General features: G+C 40.9%; 1 protein-coding gene across 8 annotated transcripts in view; it reads right to left on the reverse strand.

Moving 5' to 3' along the window:
* Positions 1-13,986: 13,986 nt before the first annotated feature.
* adgrb1a (adhesion G protein-coupled receptor B1a) overlaps positions 13,987-21,148 on the reverse strand; it is a 549,195-nt gene continuing 542,033 nt past the window's right edge. For 6 of the 8 annotated variants that reach the window (XM_055633875.1, XM_055633876.1, XM_055633874.1 and 3 more), the window contains 2 exons: positions 17,279-17,332; positions 13,988-15,079 (listed from right to left, as the gene is read on the reverse strand). In XM_055633875.1, the coding sequence (XP_055489850.1) occupies positions 14,882-15,079; positions 17,279-17,332 (252 nt within the window). In that variant the 3' untranslated portion in view covers positions 13,988-14,881. Of the gene's footprint in view, positions 15,080-17,278; positions 17,333-21,148 lie in introns of all 8 variants that reach the window. The other 2 variants (XM_055633873.1, XM_055633877.1) reach the window with 2 other exon arrangements.

Raw genomic sequence — 21,148 nt, forward strand, 5'->3', positions numbered from 1 at the left:
GAATCTGATGACATATCATTAGCTTGAAAAATGAATACAGTTTCTCGCCCCACAAAATGCTGCTGAGTGTTTCTGGCAATTGCTGTTTCTCTTCTATGAAACGATCTCTTCAGAGATGAGATGTCTGTCTTTGAATATTTCAAACATGGATCCCACTTGCAGAAGCAATTCTGTTAAATTAATTCCCAATACTTGCACCTTGAATTCTTAATGAATTCTTGTTCTAGCCCAGAACATTCTGCAGTCATTGTTTGGTCAATGGAATTATTACATATAAGAATCAGAACAACTCTCACACAGCAGATGCCCTTAAGGTGTCGTAGCTTCCACAGAAACGAGATTGAGATAATTGAGGCAGCTTTGAAAAACTGTATCTCCAGTGTATTCTTCTAAAAAGAATCAGTAGGCAGGGCATTAATATCACTTTATTGAAAGCCACAACACAGAGGGAAGACACAACCACAATTCGAGATAAAACCAGTATTGAAAGTACAAGATAATTTCTTATTGAAGCAGCAAAAGTTTCATCTCACCCATTAAAATGGAGGATGGTAACAGCTCAGTTATAATTCATTCCTTAATTTGGTTTGGGAGCTGGCTGACCTATGAGCAACAGGTCAAATTCCTTGAGGAAGATCCAAAGATTTATTTCCGCATGAAGATCACCTCTGTTTGGGATGTTTAAATTATTACAAAATACATGTGTCATGGAAAGTAAAAATCTTCATTTAAATGTATAAACAGTGAAAAAACTATTGCCTTTCCCATTCTCTATCAAAACAAAATACTATAATTCACAATTATAAGATCCCCCTCCCCCTCTCTTATTCTAATGTCACTAATATTACATTAAAATCTACTTGTCTGGTTTACAGCTAAAGCCAGGAAGCATTAAACGGCTTTCTCTTGGGTCATTCTAAGCCTTGGTGTATTCTGCTGCTGGTGAGATGCCAACCTTGCTGAAAACCCAATTAAATTGTATGGGGGGTTCAAATTAGTCACCAGGCCTCAATGTTGCATTTTAATCAGGTCTTCACCAGCCTGGGACAAAGGGTTAGTCATGCTGACTCAAAACATGTAGTGAACAGTGTCGTCAGTGTAGATTAAAAAATCCACATTCTGGTGATTCTAGCCCACTGTGTATTCTTTTCTCACAAAGGACTATGGGGTGAATATGGTCCATTAGTGACAAGCTAACTTAGACGATAGTTATACTCACCATTAGCCATTTAATTTTAAACTGAAACCATTCTCTTAATTTTATGTCCTCATTTCTGAGTAGAGGAGCCACATTAAATCTGTTGAAACAGCTTAAGCCACGCACATTTGACTGTGAGAGATGCAATTTAGATGACCTTAGGGCAAATATTCATGTCCTCATATTTCTTAAATACTGCATCAATAATCATGGATATCTTTCCATTCATTTCATATTGTTTTAATAAAGTACTATCTTTAAAACCTTTTTTCTAATCACATAAGTATTAAGCCTTATTCGCCTACTACTTCCCTTTAAGGAATTGCTGCAATATCGACTTTCTCTCCCTAAATGTGTGACCTTACAGCAATTAGCAAATTTCATGGAAGGAGCTTGTACTCAATGTCTGATCAGGATTACTGTGGGAGATTTAAGGCTGGCTGTGTGTTAATGAGCAGTGCAAGTTAGCACAAAAATGTTCTCGTTTATATCTATGCACATTACAGAAACCCTACCCCAGAGTAGCCAAAAATACAGGGCCACAAACATCACCATATGTTGAAGCACATTATATTTGTTGCATTGTTTAGACATGGGATTCTTTTCACTTCATATAGTAAACATCAGCTGCCTTTATTTCTTGCAAACAAATCAATACCACAGCAACGAAAGACAAAGCAAATTTAAGCCAACAGAATGATAATCATTCAAAGAATGTATGCCCATTCCCTTCCATGACAATGACTACCCCATGCCATGCAGGCTGAGAAAATTAACGGCAAGAGTAAATATCCCTGTTTGTACACAATGAGACTTTATAAAATGAAGGCATATGGCTCCGTCAGCCAAAAGCAAATTCTACTTGATCATCATTGCTAGTTGAAGGCCTGCACAATTCAAAAGGTCATGACATGTCAAGGAGGAGGCTAATCCTCATCTGATGGATGTAATTTATTTAACTTATTGTTTTGAAAAAAGAGAGTGCAAATGCCATGTCTGATCTGGCATCGCAGGGCTATTTATAGCCAGCTTATTTATATCATCAAACAGAGACATTCAGTAGTTATTTTGCATGATGCACATTTCCCAATATTGAGAAGAGCAATGGCTTTTGAATTAACTGAATGAACATGCCTGCAGCACAGGAAGCATTTGTGATTCTGCAAACAGGGAAGATGATGGAAACAATACACTGAAAACCATTTGAAAACGCACATAGTACTTAGTAGTTTTTGAAGCCAGTAGATAATAAATGTTTTATGCCCCAATTTAGCAAACAAGTGATTTATTCAACTATGTTCTAAACACACTGCACAGTTTGAAGACGGGTCTCAACTCCAAATGCCACCTGTTCCTTTTCTCCAGAGATGCTGCCTGACCTGCTGAGTTACTCCAGTTTTTGGTGTCAATCCTGCACAATATTCCTTAAAGACTGACGGTTATCGTCAAATGCTGTAGAACTGTAATGATATGTTGCAGGGGCACCTCACTGTGCTGCTGATCAATTTAAGTTTACTATAGTCCAGAGATCACTTGAAACTGTCTGTGGTCCTGCATCAAACTGCAGCTACTGTATTTACCCTCATGCTGCTTCTTAAGGGGCTGCAAGCGTGGGACTCCCACACTAAAATGTAAGTCCCAAATATGCTGACTGTGATCTAAGCTGCATACCACCATTGTATACCACATGGAGTCTAGTAGCAGAGCATGACATTGTTGAATTATCTGGCTCTTTTCCTCTGGAAACAATCTGTTAAACTTGAACCTGGTCAGATCACTGATCTGGCAATATCTTGTGTCCGAAATAACTGCAGATGCTGGTTTAAATCAAAGGTAGACACAATATGCTGGAGTAACTTAGCAGGACAGGCAGCATCTCTGGAGAGAAGGAATGGGTAACATTTTGGGTTGAGACCCTTCTTCAGCCAATAATATCTTTCTGCCTAAGCAGTAACTTTGTCCACCACTGTGGATGCTCCATGTATTGTCATCTAAATGCACTGCAGTTACTCACCGAGGCTTCTTCATAGTCCTAGTGGAGTTGGAGGCCTCCTTGGACTGACTTTGAGCCCCACTGTGGGGCGTGGACTTAATATTGGAGCCGATCCCTTGCCTGGGCTCATTACAACCGCGGCCTGCGGACTTTACATCGAGAGCTCGCAGTCTCGGAGAGGTTGAGTGAGGAATGTGAGGAGTCACTGTGGTGGATGTTTATGTTAAGATGTATTTTGTGTGTTCCGTTGCTTTTTATTTGTATGACTGACTGGGTAAATGAAATTCCTCGTATGTAGCAAAACATACTTGGCTAATAAAGTATTATTGTATTGTATTGTACAATCACACAGCAGGAAAACAGATCCTTTATCTAGGTATGTTACAATACTTACCTTCAGTGACGCTGCAATTCTGCCACTGGCCGTGTGCGCGATTTTGGCGCCTTTGAGGGGGGGCGGGGTTAAAACGCGTTTTTATCCTACCTTGTCCTGGAATATATTTGGTTGGAGTGCAAGCTTTTGCTGAAGAATCGTTCCGACGGGCGTTCTGTGTATTTTTTTTTTATAATCGCCCGACATATTCAACGCTGGAGTAATTTTAAAATCAGCTTCTAAAGCTGTCAACGCCGACAACGGGGACGGATTTCAGGTACAGGACAGGTAAAAGAAAGCTGTTTATTTTATGTATAAAAGTGCTCCTTAAGATGCCTTTAATTCACATTTTAAGTTGCGAAAGAGTGATTTAGTCCCCATATTTTTCCTGCCAATATGGGGTATAAAATCACCGCAAACTGCAACGTTCCAAATGATCGCGTTCCAGAAAAACCCACTCGCAAGATGATTTAAATGGCCATTAATTTACAGGTATTAAACATTAAATTCCTTCCATTTGGCCTATAAATCCATGACAATGAGATTTAAAAATTATGTTATTTTGTGAATTCTTGTGTGAATGTTATTTGGACACTTAGGCTATTTAAAAATGTTAATCTATTCTTAAGAAATTGATAGATGTTTAGATCTAGTAATTGAATTTTGGAATTAGCTACAATTAGGTAACTAACTAATTATATGCTTTAATTTCAAGTAATCTAAGTAAGATTGTTTTATATTTGTTTCAGAATGCTTCAATCTATAATAACTGAAAATTTCTTTCAGTTCTCTTAATTTTTAAGAAAGTTATGGGCTTTTGACTGTCCTCGATCACAGCTTTTGTGTTAAGTCAATGGAAAAGCAATAGGGAACAAGATGCTAATTTCCGAGTATGAAAACAGCCATAACTTTTTTAATACTGAAGATATGAAAGTGAATTAGGTGTCAAATTAAAATTATTTTTATGCTTTATCTGATGGGATAAATTACAGACTGGATTTTTAAAATATCAAAATTTGTAACATTGCTACTTTATCCCTGCTGGCCAGGTTTTAATAACTGAAGAATGTAGAAACCATGAACTGCAGATGCTGATTTACAAAAAAAGACACAAAGCTCTGGTGTAATTCAGTGGGTCTGGCAGCATTCCTTTATGACTGAGCTAATCCCATTTACATGCATTTAACCTTCTAAATCATCCATGTACCTATCCAATTGAATTTTAAATGTCACCATGTATGAAGAAAATGTCACTATGTATGAAGAAATTGCTCTCTGTTCTTTTTTAAATCCTTCTGCTCTCACCTTAATTCTATGCCCTCATATGCTGGACTCATTTACCCTCAATAAAGACCATGCTCATCCACCTTCTTTATGCCTTTCATGATTTTGTATACCTCTAAATGGCCACTGCTCAGCCCCCAACACTCCAAGGAAAAATGGCCCAGCCTATCCAGCCACTATTTATAACCTTAAGCCCTCGAGTGTTGGTAACATTCTAGTAAATCTTTTCTGCACCATTTCCAGCTGAATGATATCTTTCCAAAAGCAAGGCGTCCAGAAATGCACACAGTTCTCAAAATGTGGTCTCTCCAATGTCTTATGCAACTGTAACATAATGTCTCAACTCCTGCACTTAGTACCCTTAACAATAAAGGCAAGGATGCCAAATGCTTGCTTCACCACCCTGTCAACCTGTTTCGAACACATTAACTATTGTACAGCACTCTCAATGATTACTGTGGAGGCCCTCTCCAGGTTTGATTTATCAAAATGCATCACTTTAAACTTGTCCATGTTAAATTCCATCTGCCATTTCTTGGCTGCAGTTGATCCAGATTAATTTGTAAATTTAAGAGTCTTCCACAATGTATTTTATACCACTGAATACTGTACCAAGAATGTTGGTGTCATTTCTAATTTTATTGACAACTGGACCAAGTGCAGCCCCGTTGGGTCTGCTCCCCCAATGCAGCCGTTCCCTACCCGTAGCCCCCACGGGAGACATGGTCCTCCAACTCAAGCGGCTCAGGAATAAGCAGTGTGGCTGTTTATAAATGGCGTCTTTGAGGCGAGATGCGGGCGCCAGCAGCCGTTATGGTCGCTGGCCAGCAGAAGGCGACAAAATGAGTGAGTGGAGGGGGGGAAGAAGGATTTTATTAAAAATGTGTACATAAACATGACAACATTTAATGAGGAGTGGATACTTGGAATGAAAAGTGAAATCTCTACCGAAATGGAAAAAAACTCGGCGTTTCTGGGTCTGACGTTGCCGTAGCAATGAATCAAAGGCTGGCAGTCACAAGTCAGAAACACACACAGCCAGCAATCCAGCCAGACACAGATTTTTTAATATTATATAGATAGATATAGATAGATAGACAGATATAGATAGATAGATGTTAACTATATTGTCATCCAAGTTGTTAATATAGAAGAAAAACAACACAAACAAATCCTGAGACACTATTGATCACATTTTTCCATCAGAAAAAAACTATTATTCAGGCCACTTTATAAGTTCATAAATTCATAATTTATGTTATAGGAGCAGAGTTAAGCCATTCGGCCCATCAAGTCCATTCCATCATTCAATCCAACCAGCAAGACAATTTTGAATCTAGTTGCCTAATTCACCTTGGTTCCTGTATGATCTAACCGTCCAAACTAGCCTGCCACGTGGGACCATATCAAAGGCCTTGCTCAAGTCAATATAGGTATTGCCCACAACTCTGTCCTCATCAATCCTCTTTGTTACCTTTTCAAAAATCTCAACTGAATTTCAAAGACATGATTTCCCAAGTATAAAACTTTGCTGATTATACCTAATGTCCTCCTGATTAAATATTACTGATTGTATGCCTCGTTGTCACCTTCCCTTCAGCTAACAATGTACCATTCTACATTTCCTGGATCATCGTCCCCTTTGATCTGTGCTTTCGCACTTTACCCTTCCATATCTCTATGTCTCCCTCTCCCCTGACTCTCAGTCTGAAGAAATGTCTCGACCCGAATCACCACCCATTCCTTCTCTCCAGAGATGCCGCTTATCCTGTTCGGTTACTCCAGCAGTTTATGTCTATATTTGGTGTAAACCAACATCTGCAGTTCTTTCCTACACATCCCTAATCAGTCCTTGGCTGTACAAATGATGGTAGTTCCTGTCCCCGGCCTGTACACCCTGGCCTGTCCTTGCAGCCCTTCTAAATTAATGGCACGGCAGTAGCCACCTGCCAGTCTTCCAGTACTTCTCCCATGGCTAAAGATAAAGCAATTTCTTCCCTAGCTTCCCATAATATCTGAGAATACAATTGGTAAGGCCATTTGGGAATTTTCCACCTTAATGTATTTCTTAAGACTGCCAGCATCTTGTACTTTGCGATTTGGATCTGGTCCAAGACATCATTACTCATTCTCCTCAATTCCTTTGCTTCAGCAGCACCTTTCAACCCATGATCTCAACCATTAAGGGGAAGACCAGCTGACCCATGGGAAATACCACAATCTGCAGGGATCCCTTATAAAGGTATCACTGTTTCTTCATCACCACTGGGTATAAATAGTGCAATTAACTACACAATGTAACAATAAGATCAGACGAGTGCAGTGATTCATGAAAGCTGCTTGCTGGTGCTACCAACCTAAGGGTGATAGGGTATGGGCATTAAATGCTGGGCTTATCAGTGATACCCTTAGCAGAAAAAATGATTAAAATATCTCAGCAAGCTTTACTATTCATAATTACTATTCTTTTTAAATGTGTTTATTTTATTGAAGGAAAGATACCGTACAGCTGACGTAATGCATTACATTTCCCTCCATTTAGTTTTTTATATATAGCAACAAAGTTACCCTCACCCACCCTCCCTGAACACCCCTTGGCAGCTGATGTGTTCACAATACAACATATCACAAATACAGATGCATATTTTGACAGCAATACCTTTTCCCTTTGAGAATAGGGAAGATTCAAACAAGAGGACATGACTTCAGAATTAAGGGACAGAAGTTTAGGGGTAATATGAGGGGGAACTTCTTTACGCAGAGAGTGGTGGCGGTGTGGAATGAGCTCCCAGTGGAAGTGGTGGAGGCAGGTTCATTGGTATCATTTAAAAATAAATTGGATAGGCATATGGATGAGAAGGGAATGGAGGGTTATGGTATGAGTGCAGGCAGGTGGGACTAAGGGGAAAAAAAAAATTGTTCGGCATGGACTTGTAGGGCCGAGATGGCCTGTTTCTGTGCTGTAATTGTTATATGGTTGTTATATTATATGTTATATGGTTACATTCTTCCAATGTGCAGGCCCATACATACCCACAACATGTCAGATGGTTCAGAATATACTCATTCATTATGCATCAACCGTCCTGTGAGGTAATCGACATTTGTGTAAACTAAAATAAGTAAATAAATAAAAGTAAAACATAAATAAAGGCAGATCCCCAACTACAATCAAGTGCCGTCAGTCAGTGGGTAGTTATTTTAATTATTAATAATTACTATTCTAGAAGTTCTCTAGGAAAGAACATGTGTGGACATTAGGCATGACGATCGGGTTTACCTTTTTTAGAAGGTAGGAGGTTGAGTCAATTATTAAAACTAATTATAGACAAGATTAGGAACAACTGAAGATGAGATAGTGACTAGAGCATTTATAGTCACACAGCATGGAAACCGGCCCCTTCGGCCCAACTTGCCCATGGTGAACAAGCTGCCCCGTCTGCACGTCCCACCTGCCCGTGTTTGGCCCACGTCTCTCAAGACCTTTCCTGTCTATGCACCTGTCCAAATGTATTTAAAATGTTGTTATAGTATATGCCTCAACTACATCCTCTGGCAGCTCTGTACATTTTTTCAAAGAAAGTCCTGGATAGAGTGGATGTGGAGAGGATGTTTCCACTAGTGGGAGAGTTTAGGACCAGAGGCCATATCTCAGAATAAAAGGACGTACCTTTCAAAAAGAGCTAAGGAATTTCTTTACTCCGAGGTTGGGAATCTGTGGAATTCATTGCATCAGAAAGCTGTGGAGGCCAAGTCAATGGATATATTTAAGGCAGACAGCTATATTTTTGATTAGTATGGGTGTCATGGGTTATGGGGAGAAGGCAGGAGATTGGATTTGAGAGGGAAAGATAGATTAGCCATGATTGAATGGTGGAGTAGACTTGATGGGCCGAGTGGCTTAATTCTGCTCCTATCACTTATGAACTCATTAAGAATCAAATGTAATTTTGAGAGCAATTACAATGACGATAGCACCAACGGCAATGCACCCTTAATAATTACTTCATAGAGAACACTGTCGACTTTTAGTACAAAACGGCAGACCCTAACCATCTATCTCATTTCATGATTCTCTGATTCTTTTTCCAAAAGGATTTGTAGGAAAACTGTTATATTTGAAGCTGGAAGCACTCATCCAGCACATCTCTGGAGTGGGCAAGCCACGTGGTGTCATTGGTATAGACTGTTGTTCATATCTGCTTTGAAGAACCGCCTTCCGGTTAATCACTGTCTTATTCTTTCAATCCGCTTTACCTCCAGCAGTTCAAATTTTACTTTTGGATTTCTGGCATCTGCTGCTTCTTTAATGAATTTTTTTTGTGTACATTTGGGCAATATATTAAATCCATACCGCAGGGATATTATTTTGTACTAGACCAAGTTGGGTCTGTTTCCCCCAACGCACCCATTCCCTACCGGTAGCTCCCATGGAAGGCGTGGTCCTCCAACTCAAGCCATTCCCGAAACCAACATTCCAGCACTCCCCTTGCCTCCCTCAGCAGTGCTCTTAAAAAAATCCAATTGCACTTGTACTGCATGTTGCAATAGCAAATTACATTTCCCCTTCTAGTCGAGCCATTGTGACATCATCAGTTGAAACTGGTCGGTTTGAAATTCAAGGTATTTTGATTTATTTTAAACTTTAATCAGTAATAAGTCAAGAAATCAAGCATAATATGTTCAGTGAAAGCGATCTCTGCCTAGAGGGGAAAATATTTAATCAGAATATGTAAAAATCTTGTGAAATTAGCATTTTAAAATCTTTAATCGCAAATAACGTGTCAAATATAGGATGAAATCGGCACTAAGGCTGATCACTGCTCGCAGAGCCATTGTGATGTCATCAATTGTAGCTGGTGGTTTTAATTTCAAAGTCTTTTGACTTTTTTAGACTTTTAATCAGTATTCAGATAAGATGATCCCGGCCTTAACGGGAAATATGTCAACCGGAATATGTAAAAATGTTATCGTTATCGCATAGTGTTTTTGCAAAGATATAAAGACAACCACATATACACACTTTTCTTGACAAATGTGCAGATGATACGGCTTCATTTTACAGATAATCAGGATACAAACCATTTTACAGGAATTCAACCTCCGTGACCCCATAATATGGGGGTAACCTGTACTCTTTTAAAGACTGTGACTGAATTTATATCCATTATCTTGTCAAAGACATTCCAAATCCCAATCATCAACTGAGTAAAAAAATTACCCCCATGTTCTAATAACAATTAAATTTGTTCTCATGGAAGCATCAACTGCAAATTTTTCTTTACTTACCTTAAGGGGCTAAAATCATAGGAAAGGATTGGCAGACCATAGGAGTAATGAAAAGACTGTGGGTTGATGATCAGACCCTTCTTCATCCTAATTCTAAGCTGGGTCAATCAACTGGCTATCAAGACACTATCTCCCCTGTGTGTGATTACTTCAGATCCAAAACATTGACGGAAATTATTCAGCTGAATTTACAGAATGGTTAAATTTTACGAAAATTGATTTTCAGACTCGTAGAACTGAAGAAATGCAGTAAACATTTGAATGTTTGGGGCAGACATTCCAGTTTTTTCAGAGAAACATGAAGGAACAACTCACGTGTGTGATTACCGACAGTCTTTGTGGGCAGGGCAGGGCATCATAGATAAATCTCTGCTTACATTCACATCATTAATCAGGGCATAATGATACTTGACTATTTCATTTGTTTCCTTCTTGTAAGAAACCATTAAAGGACCTTTATGCTTGGGAGACCTATGGAACTGATTTTTAAAAAAAAAAAATCATGTAAAGACCTCCTACTTCCTCGACTGGGGTCAATGAATGTTGAATTGACCCTATATGAAATGTGCTCCGATATAAATAAAAGACTGGCTTCGATTATATATTATTATTCAAGGGGTCTAAAAATCATAGGAATGAGGGTTGGCACCTCAGAGGAGTAATGAACAAGACCAGTGGAGTGTCTATGACTCAGACCCTTCTTGATAACCCTAATAACCATATAACAATTACAGCACGGAAAAGGCAATCTGGCTATCAAGAACACTTTTTTTCCCCTTAGTGTGTGCACTCAACCCTCCACCCTTCATCCATATGCCTATCCAATTTTATTTTAAATGATACCAATGAACCAATTCCACTGTTCCACACCGCTACCACTCTCTGAAAAGAAGTTCACGTTACCCCAAACTGAAAGTTTATTCAGAAAAGCTGGTTAAATATGTCTATTTCACATTTTAAAATCTATCAAGTTTAACAGACGATCCGTAGAACTGACCTTATCATTTTAGTCCCCCCCTTAACCTTCTGCGCTCCAGAGAATAAAAGACCTAAAACCTGCTGTAGTAAACTAGTAAATCTCCTCTGAACTCTATGGGGCAGACATGCTCCAGTTTTGGGTGACCAAAATTGTACACCATACTCCAGAGGTCTCAACTCACCTTGTACAATGTGACATACTGACAGACTCTGATGGGCAGGGCAAAAGGACCATCATAGATAAGATCTCTGCTTACATTGCACGGTCATTAGATCAGGGTTCAACTGTAATCTTCAATTCCTTGACTATTTACGTCCATTTTGTTTCCTTCTTGTAAGAAATCAGCATTAAAGGACCTGTCCCCCATTTTCAGACCTCCATCGCAACCTCTGGCAACCTTAAGCGACTAAAAAAAAATCAAGGTTGCGGTGACCTACGACCTCCTACGACCTTCCTCGACTGTGTGTACGACCTCCTACGACTATGTTGAAGACCTTCCTCGACTATGAAGAAGATCTCCGACCTCCTTCCACTATGTTGAAGACTGGCTTCGACCATATACGTTTTACTTGAGGATGGTCTCTGGCAAATTGGTCCATGAATGAGCACGACCCCCTTCCACCTCAGAGGACCACACTGAAAACCAACAATGACCAGTGATGAGTTTCTACAGCTCAAATTATCACCTGATAAAATGATGTCATGTCTGCATTTTTTTCTCACTAAAAAATACCTCCCAGGTTTTTATAAAAATCATTCTAAACCATGCAAGGAACTAGTTTGGAGGATGTCAGTAAAAATACAACTACTGCTGTTTGCACTAGCTCTTTTGCTTCAGCAGACTTTTAAGAAAGGCAGAAGGTGAAGAGCAAGGGTGAAGAGGAAGCACAAGAAGAGGTCTCAATGGGTGAATGGAGATGATGTGCTGGACTGTCCCAGTACACCAGATGACTGAGAGTGGCGCTGGGCTTTGACAAAAGATGGAACTTTAAGCACACATGTGGGGCAGTAGATGGCAAGCATGCCATGCTTGTCCCTATCCTTGTACCCCTCATTTTCCTTTTTGTACAGGATGGCATTCTGCTGGAACCATTCCTCAAGGTCCCCCTCCTGCTGCCTGGTGAAAGTGTGGGGCATAACCTTCCTCCAGCCCTCCCTCACCACCAAAGGGGCATCTGCCTCTGATGCTGCGTCCGACACAGGAGAAAGGTCTGCCTTGCTGGCTTCAATTTAGGCAGTGAAGGATGGGGTGGTGGTGGGGACATATACTACCACCCTGACCTCCTCTTCCAGGGGTCTCTCATGCAGGGCTACCTCCTCCTGCACTATCACCTCCTGTGGCATCACCTCCTGCCACTCCTCCTCCTGGGTGGGCAACACCTGCATGGCAGGTTTTTTTTAGGGTTGTGCCCACCCCCTGCGCTGCTGCCTTTTCGGTGCCATCTCTAAAACACAAGTCTCTTCTCCAGCTATGAATGAACATGCCTTGGAGTGAAAGAGGTGTAATTCTGCTGTTTAATTCTGCTATTTTTCTACTGACCTTTTTTTCACCCCGGAACGATTATCTTCGACTACCTTCAACCACCTTCGACTACCTAGACTAGCATCACGACCTACTATGCCGGCTTCGACTAGACCTATGACTAAAAAAATATCGATTTTCCCACGGCGACATTTTTTTAGTCGCAGTCAATTTTTAACAGCTTGAAAAATATGCCACAACCTAGCTGAAGCCTCGACTACGTGGAGACCACTCTCGACCATGAAGTAGAGTGATGAAGACCTCCTACCACCTCGTGGCGACCTTGCCGTGACTATGGGTCGCGGGCAAACTCGCCAGAGGTCGCGGTGGAGGGAGCCCAAGTGGGACAGGGGCTTCAGATTGCATATCAGTTTCTGTTGAAAATTGTTCAGTCAGCATCATAAAGTAATTGAAGCTGAAATATATCACTTCAGACAAAGGAGGGAGACCTTTTGGCCAATCATGTCTATGTAACTGATGGAACAATCCTATTCCTACCTAATTTCTCCTGTAATCTTTTTTCCCTTCAGTCCACCAATGCCCCTCGGAATCTACCATTCACCTGATAGTAAATGGCAATTTACTATGAGGGCAATTTACAATTAACAATTATTCCACCTGCCTGCACATATTTGGGATGTGGAAGGAAACTGCAGTACAAGCAGAAACAGTGTGCAAACTCCATGAACTCAACAAAATAGGTCAGGTTTGACCTTGAGTTGCTAGAATTGTGATGCAGCCAGTGTTAAACCACTGTTCCACTATGCTGCCCTCTGCCTCAAATCTTCATGTACAATTCCTGACATTCCAGTAAAAATTATGGCAAGAGCTTTTGACAATATATATGAAAGTAGCATTATTGGAAACACTCATTGCTTTCAGATATCAATTAATAACAAGGAAACAGGACTAGGTGAATCATTCTTTCAGAGAAGTTATAAAATGATGAGAGGCACAGATACGGTAGATGGTCAGAACCCTTTTCCCAGTGTGGAAATGGAGGGCATGGCTACATGGTGTGAGGGGGAAAGCTTAATGGAGTTGTGTGGGGCAGGTTGATTGCAGACAGAAATAGGGGCCTGAAATGCATTTACCAGGGGTGGTGTTGGAGGCAGATACAATAGTGGTGTTTAAGAAGCTTTTAGGTCGGCACATGGAAATGTAGGGTATAGAGGGAGATGGATCATGTACAGGCAGATGCAAACAGTTTAACTTGGTATTATGTTTGGCATAAATATTATGGACCAAAGGGCCCATTCCTTTGCTGTATGGTTCTATGTTTTATGTAACTGGCAAAAGTTTAATGGCCTGTGTTGTGAGATAATGTGGTAATCCAAATTCTTTTGGCAAATAATGATTCTTTAATCAATCATTTCTGAAAGCAATCACAACGTAAGTTTATCCTCTTACAGTTCTCATTTTCAGATTAGCTCATTTTTTTCCTGGCTCTTTGTAATGAGGTTTAATAAGTACACTGTTTATAGTTTACATTTTTATTAGAAAGGACACATTTATTTTGTGCTCTGAAAACTGTACAGAAAACTGACAAACATGGATATAGGAAACCAGAACCAGTTTAACCAACCATAAAAGTGGAATCTTGTATATCAACGATTATTAAACACATGGCATAACATTAGCTTTACTCTGTCATTGTACATAATACTGTTAAAGTTTGTCAGGAAAATTAAACACAGTAGAAAGATATTTAAGCTAAAAGTCGATAGGTGTAATAATTACATATTGTACAGCAGGGCAGACAAAGCCTTGTGCTTTCAATTTATATATCTAAAATCTTGACAGGTACATCACAGTTTTTAAGTATGTTCATTGTATTTACTGTTCGAAATTTCATTTTTTTTTATATAGTACACAATATGACAAGAAAATGCCATTAAATTCTGATGCAAAAAATGCTTGCATATCAAGCAATCAACACTAAACTGGTTACTTGTTTTTTAAATATATATATAGATATATATATATTTATATATATATCTATATATATAAATATATATATAAATATATATATATATATTTGCCCATTACTGTCTTTGATAAGAGTTTTTGGACTACGAGTGCAGTGTTTGCTTGTGTGTTTTCTCACTGCAGTGAGATGACACAACGCTGACTGCATCACAAGGTTTAAAACAATATCTCTCTGAGAACAAGATATCTGTACTGTATAAGGTTTCAAAAGAAACCAATCTGTTTTAAAATTTAAAAAAAGGTCGCTCCTCAGGTCAGACTTCAGTCTGAAGGTCAATGATGTCCTGTCCACCAAGTGGTATCGTGGCTCCTGTTTTCTCCCATTCCACTGTTCTCATTTCTAAGGGAGAATGTTGAGTGGGATCCAGTTCCTTTTTTATCCATGTGGGTGGAGACTGTATTTTTCGGATCCCTTCCCAAGGCCGCTTGATTGGAGTCTGCTTCTCTGGCTGCTATTGTAAGGAGAAGCTTATTAATTACAGTCAAGACCAGGGAACCTGAGTCCAGAATTGGAAATAATGGTCTGCCTATTGATTCTAATCCCATAAACGAAATGCACCCAAGGACTGAGATCAATACACAAAGCTTTGGAAGCATGCAGTATGTTAATCAACATCTGAAGCGGAAAGATTATACTTTCAGCTGGGAAGCTTCATCAGAACTCAATGCTATCTTTCTTTCTCAAGACGCTTTCACATTGCGTGAGAATGTGCTCATGGTGTCAATTCCTGCAACGGGTAAACAGAGATAATCAAATGCTCCTCAGAGCATAATGGCTGATGTGTGGCCATGACTAAGTAATTACCTTCCCAGCTGAGAGATGGAAGTGAGGTCAGTGCAACACAATCACTTGGACAGAAAGTTTATTGGACGACCATAACGAAAAAAAAGCGAGGAGAATTTGGTGCATTGTGGTTGTGACCTTACTTACAGACAAAATTCTGCCATTGTTCAAGTCATCTAATTGCTTTGCGCACAGTATATGTTAACATCTGACAGCAAGTGTAAAAAAAACCTTAAGGCTACCATTGCTGAAATTGCTCTTGGAGGGGAGGGGGAGTAGGGGGCCTTGATAGGCCCATAAAGAATAATTTCTCATGTAGTTTGTTCACCTTACAATCTTAGCGTAGCTCAATTTCTGACAACAGACATGATGTGACATAGAAATTGCGTTGAGAGTGTTGGCCTACCAGGAAGGTTCACAGACTTGGAGGGGAAGACATGGAGGACCCGGAATGGGGGGACTGCCATGAGGGAGGTGAGGAGAGAACAATTGACAATAGAAGGGGGTGTAGAACAAAGGACAATGGAAGACCTGGCGTGGAGGAACTGTTGGGGGAGAGGGTGGGGGGACAAAAGGGGGAACCGGCGTGCTTTGTAACTTTGTCAGTGGCGTAGGTGGCTGCTATTTGTATACATTGTGTATGCAAGCAAAGAATTTCACTGTGCCTAATCACATGTGACAATAAAGTATTCCTTCCTTCCTTCCTTCCTGTATTCTTCGGTATTTCATAAAAAGAAGGGAGATCTTACAGAGAAATAAGACCCTAAAAGAATATATCAAGGTGAACATTGGGAATTTCCACTTGAGGGAGAGTCTTTAATAATGTGAAGGGGATGGGAGAAACACAGTTACAAGATCAAGCCATAGTCATTTAAAACTGAACAGTGCACACATTTCTTCTTCCAGGATCACTGGAATTCCCCACCCTGAAGAGTGGAGAAGCTAGATCATTTTAGAAATGTAAACAGCCAAAATTAGTTTTTGAAAGATTGGGAACTTCATGTTTATGAGAGGCAACATAAAAGAGTAGTTGAGGAGTTTAGACCTAGGGCAGATCAGTTAAGGTTATATTGATCGGAAGGACAGGTTTGAGGGGCAGGTCTAACACCTACTTTATTGTCTTAAGTTTGAAACCAATATCAATAAATCTTCGGTGCAACTTTGCAAGCCATACCTGACTCTTATGAAAAATTTCATCGGAAGGACTTAATCTAACACCTACTTTATTAAGTTTGAAACAAAGCTTCCCAGGAGCCATTGACTCTTATGAAAAATGGCTTAATTAATTAAACAAAGCTTCCCAGGAGTTTAATAATGCCTGATGCAAACTACAATTCTTGATGTTCCTGCGTTTCATCAGTGGAAAGCAGTGTGAAGTAACATAATCTGTCCATTTGCACATTCTAACAGGATTTCACTTAATTACCTCTGCAGGTCATTGCTTAATGAAATTTCTCTCAGCAAGACAAAGTAATGTTTTTGAACAATTCACAAAGCATGCAGAAAAGAGACACAGACACTAAACTTGAGTAGTTACAAACAAGAGCGGAACTCGCTATCAAAACATGGAGGGGACGGGGGACACAATTTTTTGATTACAAAAACCCAGTGTCAATCACAAAGAGTGTCTCATGATAATTTTATGTTAAGCTTAACTTTCTATCATCATGTCTGTCAGACATCTTTTCACACAAGCTATTATATCTGCATTTATTTTATAAGCATACAAAATATATTGTAAAATTTTGGGTTTCAGGGTTTCCATTAAGAACTCTTATTTACCAGCCCATCCAGCTGAGCACAGGGTTAGGGGCAACCGAACAACATAGAACTGTAAAGATTTTAGTTAAAAAGGCACCATACTTACATTGACACTAGCTTTATCACTTCCTGCTGATGAAACACTCCATCGTTTCACTGCCTATTGAAAACAATTCAAAAATTAAAAGTGACGCACAACATTAGCAAGGACAATTAGCACCTGTATACAATATTCCGTAACAGCAGTAAAGGGTTGCAAAGTGGTTCAGTTGCTGGAGCTACTGCCAGAGGTTTTAATCCTGACCTCGGGTGCTATCTGTGTGGAGTTTGCACATACTTGCTGTGACCTCATAGGTTTCCTCAGATGCTCCAGTTCCCTCCCACATCCCAAAGACATGCAGGTAATTGGCATGGGTAAATTGCCCCTAAAGAGTTTTCCTTGGAGAACGTAGAATAGCTGAATTTCAGAGGTGGGGTGAGAGTCAGCAGCAACCGACATGGAGCCATGACTAGTTGTGCATCAACAAAATTGAGCTTCAGCAAAATTGAAGTCAATGAGGAATTGGCAAATAAACGTAACTGAATAGAGCCACGTTGAAGATAGAGACAGAAGCTAATGCCTGAGGATGCTAATCATCCCATCTACAGATTATCACCAAAGGGTGGGCCCAAGGCCAAAGATAGACACAAAAAGCTGGACTAACAGCTCCTGCAACCTGAAGAAGGGTCTCAACTTGAAACGTCATCTATTCCATTTCTCCAGAGATGCGCTCTGACCTGTTGAGTTATACCAGCTTTTTGTGTCTATCTTCAATTTAAACCTGCAGTTCCTTCCTACACGCTAATCATAGCCAGCTGCTTTATCAAAGACTATCCCTCCATCATGAGGTCAGAAGTCCAGGATGCTCATAAATGTTGAAAAATGCCATATAGTAAGGACTTTTCTTGGGATTGACAGCCACTATTTCTAAATCTAAGGGGCACACAAAACTTGGCAGTATCTCAAATTGCAAAAAGGATAGTGATAAATTAGAGCAGGATATAAACAGGCTGATGAAAAGGAAAAGTGGCAGGCACAATTTAATGCAGAGACGTGTGAGGTGATGCATTTTGGTAGGATAAATGGGGTTATTGTGGCATAATTGTTAAGGGTTTGGACACACTAGAGGCAGGAAACATGTTCCCGATGTTGGGGTAGTCCAGAACCATGGGCCACAGTTTACGAATAAGGGGTAAGCGATTTAGAATGGAGATGAGGAAACACTTTTTCTCACAGGGAGTTGTGAGTCTGTGGAATTCTCTGCCTGAGGAGGAGGTGGAGGCTGGTTCTCTGGATACTTTCAAGAGAGAGCTAGATAGGGCTCTTAAAGATAGAGGAGTCAGGGGATATGGGGAGCAGGCAGGAACGGGGTACCGATTGGGGATGATCAGCCATGATCGCATTGAATGGCGGTGCTGCCTCGAAGGGCCGAATGGCCTACTCCTGCACCTATTGCCTATTGTCTATTGCAACATAGTGGAATCTGGTCTAAAAAACTGTCGATGAACAAGGACACAATTCATTGATTGTAGCAGAGTAAGTTGCAAAGAACTGATGGGCTGAAAGGCCTTCTTCAATCCGAGAAGCATTCTCTCATTCTTGGTTCAAGTAAATTTGCAAATCATCAGAAAATGAGTGAGCTGCACACCAATCAGGCATGTGCTGAGACATGACAATTAACAGCTGGAGGTTCACTGATTCAAAACTTAACTGGACTAGCCATAAAAATGTGGTGGCTGTAAAAGACATGTCACACGGTAATTTGCGATGAATGGCCCACCTCCTGATTCCCCAGAGCCCTTCTACCATTTAGTAGGCATGTTAGGAAGGCATGAATAGTGAAAGGCTTGGATAGAGTGGATGTGGAGAGGATGTTTCCACTAGTGGGAGAGTCTAGGACTAAAGGCCATAGCCACAGAATTAAAGGAATTCTTTGCCACAGAAGGCAGTGGAGGCAAAGTCAGTGGATATTTTTAAGGCAGAGATAGATTCTTGATTAATACAAGTGTCAGAGGTAATGGGGAGAAGGCAGGAGAATGGGGTTAGGAGATAGATCAGCCATGATTGAATGGCGGAGTAGACTTGATTGGCCAAATGGCCTAATTCTACTCCTATTCCTTATGACCTTATGAATACCCTTCATGTTTCCGCACAAATGTGACTGCAACAACATTCAGGAAGCTCGTTACCAATAGAGACAGATCTGGTGGTTGAATCATATGCCATCCATTAGGCCGTCTCTCTCTGGATCAAGAGCGATGTGTTTCCACTCCAGTTCTATGAGTGATCTCTTCCCATGTGTGGTGGCTGTTGCACATCAACTATCCATCAGCCTTGGTCGGTAGGGGCGCTGCGAGATGGCTGCCCTGCCAGCAGCATGTTCGTAATTTCTACTTTTTTTGCCTTTTTTAATGTGTCCAAATGTGTGTTTTAATGTTTCTCGGTATGTCTTGTGTGGGGGGTAAGGGGGGGAACCGCTTTTGGTCGCCTCCTTCACGGAGAGGCGACTTTTTCCATGTTGCCCCCCTCGCGGCCTAGCACCATGGATTAGAGCGGCCTTTCCTGGAGTTGGGCCCGGAGTTTCAGCAGCGGGCACAGCGTGGGCTTTTCATTCCGGAGCGGGCGAGCCCTTGCTGGTCGACAGAGGGGAGTGCTCCGATTGCGGGCCCGCGGACTGTTACAGCCTGAAGCTGCAGGCTGTGGAGCTTCTTGCAGCGGGCGTGGCGTCCGGAGCCTGGGACCTATCGCTAGGGATCGCTGGAAAGGAGCTCCGACCAGCGGCCCGCGCCCGATAACACCCTGAAACTGCGGTCTGCGGAACGTCTAGCCGCAGGCTCGCCGTGGATTTACCATCTGGAGTGGGATCCCTCGCCAGGGACCCCCGGAGGAGCTCCGACCACCGGCCTGCAGCCTATAACATCTTGAAGTCGCAGTCTCCGGTCAAGAGGACCTGTACATCTGGCCACCCGCAGTGGCAACAGCGGAGGTTCATTTCACTGCACGTTATTGTGTATGTGATGAATAAATCTGATTGATTGATTGATTGATTGATTAACAGAGGATAGTATTGGCCCAATGGCAAGGCAGTTCAAAACAAATGGGCCCCAGCAGTTCTGTCCCCATCATTCCCTTCTATCTTTCTTCCTATCCATCTCGATTTCCACAACCTACCTACTATCTTTAATCAGACTTTACTGGACTTTATCTTGCATGAAACATTATGCACATTATCATGCATCTGTACACTGTGGAATGGCTTGAGTGTAATCATGCAGTCTTTGCACTGACTAGTTCGCCCACAACAAAATCTTTTCATTGTACCTTGGTACACATGACAATAAACTAAATTAGATCACGAATGATGGCCATAAAACCACCGCACTGTAAAAAACCATCAGTTTCACGAATATCCTTCAAGAAACAAAACCTCCTATCAGTACCTGGTCTGGTGTATATGGGACTCCAGCTCCACTAATGTGCTGAACTTTGCCTGTTCACTTGGGTCACAGTAGTTATGAATGGACAATAAATACTGGCCTTGCCAACAATTGCCTTATCCCTTGAATCAATCACTCCTACCAGCGCCTTCTTAAGACAAATTATGATTGAACATTAGATATGATCATTGCCAGAAATGCAGAGACTGCATAATTTAATGTTCAAGTGGTAGGACAGTCTCAGCGGGGATCAGGTGATTCACACAGCAGACGGCAATTTTGGGACAGAAAATTGGCAGAAACGATTCCTGTCTAAAGTGGAACCAGTCAACCTCTGTTAATGTTCTGATAATTCATTCATCATAATTGAAAACGTTAGCAACGCAGTGGTGCTAGTTTCCAATGAGAACGGTGATGGACGCACCACACATCTCTGTCCTTCAGTTTCTGCAGACTTCCGCCACTGGAAGTATAGGATTTTGGTGTGTGGGCTTTATCA

This window comes from Leucoraja erinacea, chromosome 4 (genome assembly GCF_028641065.1).
Source record: "Leucoraja erinacea ecotype New England chromosome 4, Leri_hhj_1, whole genome shotgun sequence".
NCBI lineage: Eukaryota > Metazoa > Chordata > Chondrichthyes > Rajiformes > Rajidae > Leucoraja > Leucoraja erinaceus.